Source organism: Triturus cristatus, chromosome 4_1 (genome assembly GCF_964204655.1).
Source record: "Triturus cristatus chromosome 4_1, aTriCri1.1, whole genome shotgun sequence".
Lineage (NCBI taxonomy): Eukaryota > Metazoa > Chordata > Amphibia > Caudata > Salamandridae > Triturus > Triturus cristatus.
Window position 1 is genome coordinate 1,142,396,930 of NC_140585.1, and position 12,189 is coordinate 1,142,409,118.

At 42.4% G+C, this 12,189-nt stretch overlaps 1 protein-coding gene across 1 annotated transcript in view; it reads right to left on the reverse strand.

The window, feature by feature from the left end:
- Positions 1–12,189, reverse strand: part of LOC146856202 (hepatic lectin-like) — a 106,662-nt gene that overhangs the window by 35,902 nt on the left and 58,571 nt on the right. Inside the window, exons 7-8 of the mRNA XM_085654249.1 lie at positions 4,760–4,911; positions 3,794–3,906 (exon numbers count right to left, since the gene is read on the reverse strand). Coding sequence (XP_085510375.1) covers positions 3,794–3,906; positions 4,760–4,911 — 265 coding nt within the window. The remainder of the gene's footprint in view (positions 1–3,793; positions 3,907–4,759; positions 4,912–12,189) is intronic.

Here is a 12,189-nt window from a genome sequence, read left to right on the forward strand (position 1 = left end):
CATGCCAGATATGATAGAGTGCTAGTCGGATGCATTGCCATAGTTCATATCTGTAGAACAGTTACCTCCCGATGTCAACAGCCTTTCAGTGAAAGTAGGCTGTGGACTGGCGCAGAAAGAAGGGGCTCAACCTCTGCGGTTTGTGGTATTGAGTATGAGCCTCTCCGATACCGTAGGTTTATGCAGGAAAACCTTTGGTGGGAGAAGTTCAAATTTTCACTCTCTGGAGGTCTTCAGTGTCGATAAGAGTTTCCTTCGACAGCAGCGTCGATAAAGCCGGGGTTGAGAACCAAGGAGAGCTCACCACCAATGGATTCCTGTGTCAACAGGAGAATGTAGCCGGAGCTGTGGTGGAGTCATACCCACCAGCGATGCACCCTCATAGGATCGGTTGGCCCTGGTCCCTCAACAGTTCTTCAGGCAAAAAGTTAACAAAATGTTTGTAAGTCCCCATATTTTAATGTTAAGCAAGAGAAGTATACTCTGATGCTAGCAAGGGTTTTAGGACCTTAGGAACAGCCCTTGGGGGTCAGGACTCACTCCATATGAGTCACCCGCAGGGTCCAAGACAGGTCCATTTGAAAATGTCAGTTACCGAGACTCTTCCAGGAAAGTGGGCTTCTTACAGCTTTTGTGTCCCTGTAGCTTAACAAGTGGTCAGCCAACTGACCTTTGGAGTCAACGTGTTTGTCCTGCGTACAAGTGAGAGCAAGCCCAGCCCATAGAGTTCTCCTCACAGGTCTCAACAGCAGGTGCAGTCTTCCTTCTGTATTCCACAGGTCCAGTAGTGTTCTGGACACTCAAGTGTGCCACATTTTTGCCTGACACTAGTCTGTGGGTTGGGGCCACTCCTCTCTTCTCCCTAACCAATAGGAAACACGTTCCCAGAGATAACCCTACCCACTTTTACAGCAGTATCTGTGTGCCCTTCTACAAACCATCCTACAGTGCCCCTCACTACCAAACTCCCACATGGCAGAACCTTCCTTCCCCTGTGCAGAGCTCCTATGGCCACCAGAGAAGTGTGGGGAAAGGAGCAACCACATCTCTGTGGTCACTTAAAACTGGTTCTGGGGAACTCCTCTCCCACAGGGATTGGTGCATGGCTGACTAGAGGAACAAAAGAATGGATAGGCCCAGGTGTTAGCTACATTTGCCTGTGACAGGGTAAACCTCTTTGAGGCTAAGTTCCTAGGCACTGTCCAGGTGGTCATCCTGTAAGAGGAACAGTACAACCCCAACTGCCAAGGCCTTTGTCTCAGCTCTAGGAGCAGGTTTACAGCTCATCAAAGGCACTATTCAGCTTTTGGGTGACATATGGAAGCCCATGCAAATGAGCTTCCAATAAATATTTTCAAAAAGTCCCAGAATTAACATTTTTGCTGGTTCCTAGGCAGAGATAACTTTATTAACTTGAATAATATAGCCCGATGCTTTCCTGTGGAACAGTTAACCATGCTATAATGAAAATAGATTTTAGGACCTTGTTATTGGAGGGAACATTAACCATTTGCATGTCCTACTTTTAAGTACCAAGCTCCCTGCCCTATGGGCATTTAAGGCCTACTTAGGGGTGACATATTCATATTTAAAAGGAGGGATTATGCCTGTTAATAAGGGTTTGTTTTGGCATGTTTAATTTGCAGTTATAAACTGCACATACAGGCTACAGTAATAGGCCTACAACCATGTTTGGCACTGCCACTGTAGTGGTGACACAAAGTGTGTCACAATCCAGTAGTGACATTTAAATCACAAACCCTGGGTACACTTTCTGTCAGATACTAAGGGGGTAAGTTGAAGATGGCAATTACTAGTATACACAATTTTGACATGTTTTAGAGGTCAGACTACATTCACTGGGGCTTGTTTAGTAGAGTCCCAGTGCACAAACAACTAGCAGCATCAGTCCAAAAAATTGGGTGATCATGTAAATAGAGGCATTTAACTACAGGGTATAAACAGTGACAAAACCAACAGGTTTAACTTTTATGTGGTGCATACACACAAACAATCAAAACATTCATTGACATAGATGGCATATGCACGCAAATATACAGACGTCACAGAACACTTACAGAGATCCCTGCACATAGATCAACCGATAAACATGCACTCATGTATATAGGCCTACAGGCACTCATACACATAATCCACCTGGCATGCACTCGCCCATACACACAGACCAAATTACATGTTATGTTGGTTTTTTGTATAGTGCTTTGGGCTGTAGGAAGGCCGTTTACAAGTGCTGGACGTGAAAGGAGCGAGTAGTGGATAAAAGACGATATCAATGCAGAGAGGTCAAATCATGTGAAGAATCAGGGGTCAATGTATGTTTAGGAATGGTAGACTGTTAGAAAGAGGCCAAGGCAAGCCAGGTACCCATGTCCATTTACCAAGACACCAAAGCTAAGACAGAATCAACAAATGTTCAGACACTTATTACTGCCCCACAGATCATAGATAAAAGTAAGTCAGTACACAAGTAGGCATACAAAGAGGCTCTAGGGTATGATCAGATGTAAAAAGAATAGACATGTATGGGTATATGTTTAGATCCACTTAATCCTAAAATCTTTTCCTGTTGTAATTTAATTTGAGGCAGAGAAAAGATATATGTTATTCCCTAATCAATCTTTGACTTTTCCTTAGATAAAACATTTCCACAGGGTGATGGAATATATCAACCTCCTATCATAAGTACCTGTTGTAACAGTGCACGTTTGTGGGGGTTATGTAGTTCAAACTGCTGGGAAACAATGGTGTGCTGAACAGAAGGACTAAAGCGAAGGTGCATTGTTGAAAATAATTACAGAAAGGTAGAGAAAAGGTAAGCTTCAGTGTGGAGATAGTCTTCTTTGAAGAGATGAGTTGCAAAAGGGATCACCGAGTGGAATTTCTAAGAAGAAATGCATTTTCAGTTCCTTCCTGAATGCTGTTCTAAATGAGTGCATAGATTATTTCGTCTCTGGATCCAATCTGGTACTTCTGCTGTTTTCCTGAAAATCCTTGTACTTGTGAGGTGGTAAACGTGCTTTCACCGATTCCTGTTCATACATACTAAAAGTCTAAGTCTGTGCTTTCTTGTTGACATTCTACAAGTCTAAGTCTGTGCTTTCTCCGTGACATTAGAGTAAAGATGTATCTACTCAGTGCTTTCTAATGTATTGCTGATTTTCTGAAAACCCAGAAACGGGTCCCAGGATGCTTGTTTTCAGTCCAGGGAAGACCTGGCTTGGCAGTTCGGGCTGTTGAAACAGGGTCAAGACTGAATTGCATATGGCTGGGTCTGAACTGGGGTGGCGAAGTGTACAAAACGATGATGGATTGAACCCATATCTGTGACTGGGGTGAGTGTCTGAAAACTTTCAGCGCTCCGTCCATCATCTCCTTTTGTTTACTTTGTTCACTCTAAGTTGGCAGGGTATGCTCAGATATGGGTCCCTTGCTCGCTTTGCCACTGGATTCAAGCTAGCCTGGCTCATGAGGGGTGTTACCCAGAAACCGGTCCCACGATGCTTGTTTTCTGTCAAGAAAAGATTTGGCTTGGAAGTTCGGGCTGGACTGTTCCCATGAGAAACAAGGTCAAGACTGATTTGCATTTGGCTGGGTCTGAACTGGGGTGGCGAAGTGTGCTAAAGAACAGAGACTGATTCAACCCAGAGCAGTGACTGGAGGTGAGTGTCTGAAAAGTTTCAGTGCTCCGTCCATCATCTCCTTTTGTTTGCCAACCACATTACTTACCCATTTGCCAGTGTGTGGAACGGCCCTAAGCTTGTTGGCTACTTACTTAATATAGGTTTTGTAGTCTGTTTTGTCTATCCATTGCCACTCCTGTTCTTCGTCCACATCTGTGAGACCAATCCAATAGCGCTGGTCCTTAGTTTTGCTTTTGAGGAAGTTCTGTAAAGAATGTGAAAGAAGCAATGAGATTTCAGTGAATTACTCTATTCGTTGAAACAACAGTCAAGATTGACAACATGGATCTGCAGTCTAGTCTAATGACACCATATCTGTCAATAAACATCCATGTCAGTAGCATTAGGCAGCCTCCTTGAGGAGGAATGTGAGCTCTACAAATATGCCTGCTTTATTATGTTGTCACAAAGATTACTTTTATAACAGTCAATCTTCTCGGATTCATGTAAAATGCAACTGAAGAGGCACGCAAGAAAATTGCTTAATGGAAACTTTGGGGGTGAAAAAATAATTCTGTCCAATTTTTCGTTAAGGAATACAAAAACATTATGGGTTTGACTGCTTGAATTAATCTCAGCCACTGATAGTTACTCAGGGCCGCATCCCAGTCCATCGTTTTTTATGCTCACCATGCCACCTGTGATTAGACCCAGCCATAAGCAAATCAGCCCTGGTCTTTCTCCAATAGTAGCAATCAAGCCACAACTACCAAGCCATGTCCTCTCTGAGCCAGAACACAAGCAACCTGAAACCAGTCTTGACCTAGTTTGGCCACTCCTGTCAGTGTAGCTTGCTTCTAGTGGCACAGTGAACCCAGGTCCTACGTCTGGGCATATCCATCACACTTAAGGTGTCACAATCAAGAATAGAGAAATGTGCTGGGTTGAATGCTTGAATGAATCTCAACTACTGGTAATTACTCGGGCCACATTAGAATCCATTGTTTGTTTTTCCCACTATATATCCTCAGATTCTAATTTTTCAACGCAGGTGCATCTGTTTCTATCAGTAACTAGTGCTGTTAAAGGCATTCAACCCACCATGTAACCCCCTTTACCTGTTCTCCCTCACTGGTGATGACAGCCAGGGTTGCGTTCTTAGATTCGCACTTCATCTTTCCAGCCATCCAGTTGGATTTCACATTCAAGAACAAATAGCAACTCCCACCATAATACTCCCAGGCCTCAGGGCCTGTCCCGCACGGATTAGCTGGCAACACAGAAGTGACATTTGAAAGAATGATTAGTGTAGCATCCTACCCAGTTTGGGTACTCACCAATGACAATGCCACACACAGAGCTTAGTATAACACGTCTTTATTCTTCTGTGTGTAACTGCAAACTCAACATTCTAAGCCTGCTTTCACTTCACTATGCTCTAACGCTTACATCACAGTTCGACGTAGTCCATCAGGAGCCACAAGGGTTCTGTCATTGCTAACTCACACAGCACTACAATGAATGAAAATGGCCCATTAATTACAGATGCTCTATACAAGGTATTTCATAGCATAATGCTACATACTGCAGAACAGCCAGGCATGTCATTCCATTGTGCAACCAAAACAGTAACATACTTAGCGCAGACAAACTAGAACAAAGACAATAAAAAACGACCTCATTACAAGGTAAAAGGATGAGGACCTTATTAGTGTTGTGGCCATATATGATGCCCAGAATCATAGTCTGGTCCAATGTTTTTATTTTTGCTAAGACATAGCTTCCTTCCTCATCTGTCCAAGTGTGCAAAACTTTCTGGAAGAGATTTATTTATAAGGAGAGCAACTCCACATTTTTGTTTGGATTACTCATTTGGGACTGGTGGTTCTCTTTCGGGGCAGTACGTCAACTAGAAATTACCCTACCCTCCAAACCCCAAGTTTGTCTGCCTCACCGGGTGAGAGGTTGGTTTCCTGAATCATTGCAATGTCCGCCTGGTTATACTTAGGTGAGTTAGCATGCCTTTTAACATAGCTGGTCAGGTCATTGACGTTTAATGATATGATAGTAAGGGTCCAAGGAGATACAAGTGTTATGGAGGGGTTCCCAGGAGAAATGAGAAACAGCGGCATAGTGTGGGTTGCCAGCGCCTGGAACAAGGGAAACCCTAATCTGGCAGAAAAATAAGAACAGCTTTCTCTGGATTTAATACATTTCTCTACCTACACAGACAGAGATACTAAACTTCACAGGATTTGTCTGAGGAGAAGTGTCCCCATCCAAATTCAAATAGATGGGTTAGCAGTTTTTCTGTGTGGAGAGATGGGGACTAAATGTATGAGTTGGTAAGTGGAACATGCTTGGAGCTTCCAAAAGGAAAGCAGAAACTGTCGCTATGTCAAGTTGTCTAAGGAGGCGATCCTTTGATTCAACTCCAGCTAGCATGTTCAAATTTGATGAGGAGGTTATAGAAATAGAAACTTGAATCAGGTTCTGTCAAGGCCAACAGTGTGATACCTATTGTATCTATCAGGTGGGAAGTCAAGACAACGAACTTAATGATAGAGTTAGGTGAATGAGTGTCCATGGAAATGCAATAAGTGCATCTGTGAGTTTCAAGATTACATATTAAGTCATGAAGAGCGTACTGGTCATCTACGCAAATATTGAAGTTACCAAGAGCTGAAGAATGGGGAAAAAAGAGGATAACTTGACTGGCTAGGGCAAGAAATTTTGCCTCAGAGTGGAAAGGTCTGCACGCCAAGATAAAAATAAAGATGTTGCAGAAGACGGAAAGGTCTGCACGCCAAGATCAAAATAAAGATGTTGCAGAAGATCAAGATTTTAAACAAAGTATCCTGGTCATTGTCAGATAGCATGAGGAGTTCAGAGTGGTGACCATTCCAAGTGTCGGTACAAAGAAATGCACATTTAAGCTTGGGCTGATGAGAACCCAAATATTTGATTTGAGAACTCTCTGGGGGTGATGAGCAAATATTTGATAGGAGGCCTAATTGAGACATACAGCTTTGAGTTGGACTTTAATGAAGATTCATCTTTTCTTATTTAGAGTATGGCCTCATGAGAATAGCTAAGTATGTACCGTCACTTTCCCAGGGAGAGAATATCAGTTCCAAACTTATGGAATATAACATATACACAGCACTTCCTAAGGTGGGCAAACTTTCAACACCCCCCCCCCCCAAAGGCAAGGTAAGAAAACAATATATACACAGCACTTCTCTAGAGCGAAATATACTTTACACATCACTTGCCAGGAGTAGAACAACTTCCTATAACACAATTAACTGCTAGAAGGGAATTCACCCATCCTTCTACAACAGAATACTTTCCCAAGAAGAGTCCACACCTCCTGCTACAAGGAAAAGACGAATTGGTATATCTGGGATGTAGTTATTAGGAAATAGCACCACACGGTAAGCCAAATGCACCTATCATAGCAGACTCTAACATATCAATAGTATGATTGAAACACAATCAAGGCAAATAGATATGTAGAAATATATATATATATGGATACAAGAATCAGAAAATAAGAAGGAAAGGAAAGAATCAGTAAAGAATCGAGAGACAGTTAGTAGCAGAGACACCTCACCTACTGCTCCATCATTTCACCCCACTTCGCTCAAGGGGAGTCCATTGCTTGAACCGGACGAAAACTCAGAGGTGACACCAGCCTCCACTCTTCCGTGACAGCACGCCTGCTCCACGGCGTGAACTTCCACCAGGCCAGTGTAGGCTCCCCTTTTTAATACAAATTCAAACACAGCGAAGCTTCTAGCAAGCCTCGCCCCCTTCGTTCTCATGAGAGCCCGTACCAGCCTGCTCCAAGGCCACCGCAACGGTTGATCAGGCCTTTGGTATGGCTCCGAGACAAACCATGTACATTCCTCTGATAAGAACCAGGTCTCTCTAGTCAGTAAAGTGTAAAAAAATAGGAGGAAAGCAAAACATGCCCTCTTCACCTCCGCAGCTTCGTGCAGGCACAGAAAATGGCTTCAGCATGAAAATGGAGTAAGTTAAGCCATGCACACAGAAAGGCCCAAAGCAAGATGAAATTGAAAAGCAAGATGACATGAGAACATGTCAAAGGCAAAAGTCAGCACTGCCATAAAGCAAGGTAAAGTCAGAAAACAGAATGACATTAGACCACGTCAAAGTCATAATTCACCTAACCCAAATAACATTATACACTTAATCCCTCAGTATCCAACATTGAGCACATGTGTGCACCACCACCCACAACACTGCACCTCAACATCCCATGCCTTCTATTCTTGGAAAGACTATTCCACTAAAAGGCAGAAGAGAAGCGGGCATATGGAAGCCCATCCTACATTAAGGCTAGGGCAACATAACACACTTAAGTCAGTACAAAATGGTGGTGGTTGAGGGTCATCATAGGGTGTCAGACCACAAAAGTGGCTCATTCACTACACTTGATTCCATACTCCAGTTCTAGAATTGGAACATGCTCTGTGGAGATAAGTGTAGATTTTCCACAGCCTAAATACAGAACCTCTAAGAACATTCCAATAACAATAAAACTCCTTCTCATCATCTCCTCTTCCTTCTTACATTGCCTGCTAAAAGAGAAAAATCTTCAAACAAATTAATACTTTCAGTCTTCAGCCACTAAATAATCCAAACAAAAGAAATCTTCTTGCTTCGTGAAACGTAGAGATGAGATATGTTCATATCCAACCACTCCCCAACAGCTTAATTTTGACCTGTATTAATAACAAAGCAAAAATAACATCAGGGTTAGGAAAAAACATGGGAGGGATAATATTAGCCTTCGTATCCTTAATAAAATCCAGATTTTCAGCCCACCAAGGCTGTGGAAAATCTATATTTTATGGCACGACACGGAGGCCAACATTATGCAAGTTCAAAGCATATTAACCAGACATATAGCTGCACTATCAATGGGTTTAAAATAAAATCGTCCAAAAACAGAATCTGTTGACCAATCATCACATTTTAGAATATCCTGCAGACTACCTCCCAATATACGTGCTTTTGATGCAGCTGCACCCCTCACTGAATGTGCACCAAACATACTTATATGTATACCTGCCTTTTCCATTAAACTTTTCACCCAACTAGCCAAAGTGGGTGATAAAACAGCTTTATATAGGTACCTGAAAGAAATGAGTAATTGATCCACCCCAACAGGTCTTAAAGGCCTCGATCTACATTCATATTCCTTCACACAACGCACCACACAAAGCTTTTCCTTTTCAAACAGGTACGGATAAAAAACAGAAGTTGAATTAGTTTTTGTTCTCTGTTTAATGGAAAAACAAATTCCCTTAGGAGTAAAACACCTGCTTGTAATTTCCAAAGCACGCACATCAGAAACTCTTCTGAATGAAAGAAGGCACAACAACATCCTAAGTTTATAGGATAAATCCTTTAGATCCAAATGCATATTGTCATCCCATGACTCAAGAAAACGTAAAACATGAGACACATCCCAAAGAGAAGTATATCTTGGACCAGGGGGTTTAGCCAACCTGATGCTTCTTAACAACCTTTTAACCATAATGTCTTGTCCGACAGTAATACCATTCACCAGAACATGACCTGCTGAAATAGCAGATCTATGTAAATTCACTGACCTATAAGCCAAACCCCTTTATACAAATCATTTAAGTAATTCAAAACATGAACTACATCTGCTGAAACGGGATCTATATTCCTTTCCACACACCAACCATTCCACTTATTCCAGGCTGACTTATATACCTTCCTAGTTCCATGTGCCCATGATTCTTCAGTGAGTTTCGAAGCCTCAGATGAAAGTCCTGGCTTTCTCCAGACTCTCCTGAAAGTCTCCAAGCCACACGCTAAAGTTGACCTGATTCTACCAGACTGTGAACCTCCCCCAGAGGACCTCGCAAGATTCCTTGAAACATTGGCAGAAGTATTGGCAAATCCACACTCATCTCCAACAACATAGGGTACCAAGCTTGTGAACTCCAAAACGGTGTGATCACCACCACCGTTTCACTCCATTTCCGAATCATCCCTGTTACTCTGCTGATCATTGAAAAAGGAGGGAAAGCATAAGGCCGAAGACCTCTCCAATCCTGCAGAAAAGCATCTATCCCCAGAGTCTCCGGGTCCGGATACCAGCTGAAAAACTTCTCTAGTTGTGTGTTTATTCTGTTCGCAAAAAGATCTATCTGAAAAGGTCCCCAAAAGAGGTTCAACTTCACAAAAACCATCCTGTCTAAGGTCCAATCGCTAGAATCGTAAAAATTCCTCGAATACCAATCTGCTACTGAATTGGAATTACCTGGAATAAGTTCCGCTTGAACATAAATGTTTCTCTCCAAACAATCCTCCCAAAAGATCCTCGCTAAATCTGCTAGACCTTTTGAACGTGGACCTCCCATCCTGTTGATATACCTCACAGCAGAAGCATTGTCCATCCTTAATATTAACCAAGCATCTTGCAGTCTGTTCCCCAAAACATTTTATTGTAAAAGAGCCAACTAACAATTCCAAACAATTTATATGCAGTTTCCTTTCCTGACCTGCCCAACGACCACCAGTACTTAGCAATCCGCATCTTGCACTCCAACCTTCCAAGCTTGCATCTGACTCCACAACCAGATCCGCATTCTCTCCAAAAATTGCACGCCCATTCCAAGCTTCCATATTCCTCAGCCACCAAATTAACTCCTGTCTTGCCTCCTGCGAAAGATATACATTCTCTGAATATTTCAAACCATTCCTCAAATGCAATGCCTTTAACCTCTGTAATGCCCTGTAATGTAAGAGACCTGGGAAAATTGCCTGAATTGTAGAAGACAGAAGTCCAACAATGCTTGCTAACATTCTTAAAGGGATACAGTTTAATTTCAGAACATTTTTCAACTCCTTTCGAATTCTCTTTAGTTTCTCCTTTGGAAGTTTCAGAACAGCTTCCACCGTATCCACTACAAAACCCAAAAATTGTGTTTGTTGACTTGGTACACATTGAGATTTCTTTCTGTTCACCACAAAATCCAGCGACTCTTGCAACTCTACTGCTAACTTTGTATGAGAAAGAAGAGTGTTTCTGTCCTGATCCATAATCAAAATGTCGTCCAAATAGATTATTAGACGAACACCCCTCTCCCTCAGAAAAGCCGCCACCGGTCGTAGCACCTTCGTGAAACACCACGGAGCTGACGACAGGCTGAATGATAGACAAACAAACTTCCACATTTGGCCTTTCCACACAAACCTAAAAAATCTCTGATGCTCTTTCCAAATTGGTATTGTAAGATAAGCATCCTTCAAATCCAATCTGGTCATCCAGTCTCCTTTCAACAACACATCTTTCAACAGATGTATCCCCTCCATTTTGAAATGGTGATAAACTACCCAATCGTTCAACTGTCATACATTTATTACTGGACGCATACCCACTTTGTCCTTTTTCTCCACTAAAAAGATGTTGCTGATAAACCCTTCTACAAACTCTCGCTCTCTTTCTATTGCTCCTTTCTTTAACAAATCTTTGTACCTCTAAGTCTATCATTTTTACCTGTTCCTTTTGAAAATGCATTTGTTTTGGTACAATCCTCTGAATTGGGTTTGCGATAAACTCTATCTTGAAACCTTGAACAGTTTCCAACACCCAAGGGTCCTTTGTTATCGACCACCAAACTTGAAAAAATTGGGCAAGTCTGCCATCCAATTTTAAGTGGATAGCAGAAGGGTCTAAACTTACCAGTCGCGCCTCTGCCTCGTCTTTCACCTCTGTTGTATCTTCCACTAGAACGTTGTCTCTGAGATAAAATTCGCCCCGCAAAAATACTGTTGACCCTGGTAACCTCTCTTTCCGAAACCACGCGAAAAGGAGCCTCTTGTGATGCCTTGGCCTCGGCCAGGGAATCGACTCCGAGTTCTCCCGGTTGACCCAAAAACAGGATCACTGAAAACCTTTTTAATCTCTCTCTGAGACTTTTGTAGGCTGCTAAAAGCTCCTACATACCTTAACAAATTCTTAAGAAATTTGTCTCCAAAGAGAAGACCTTTAGCCGAAGGTCCTTCCTCTTTAGTTGCTAGGTCTACCAACTTTGGGTCTATTTTAAGTAATATACTCTTTCTGCGTTCAATGAAGAGAGACGTATTTGTATTGCCTAATAAGCAGACCACCCTTTGGATCCACTCACGTAGCTCCTCCACATCAACACTGTGCTTTCCGACATAAGCCTCCTCTGCCATGTCAAAAATTATTGAAACAGGCCCAATAAAATCCAATAATCTGTCCTGGCAGGACTTCAACCCTCGATCTATTCCTTTCCTAGGGTCACGTCCCCCTTTAGCAATAAATGCAATCATCTTAGAGTCAAGTTCTGGTGTAATCAAGACCTTATTATCAACAGTTGGTCAAGGGCACTCAGATCTGAGCCTTACACGCACTTCCTTTGGTATTTCTCTTCTGATCCAGTACTGTAAATACTCTGCCACATGATCAGATGGAGACCACTCTGGTGAAAAGGGGTGTTTTATAAGTAAAGGATCA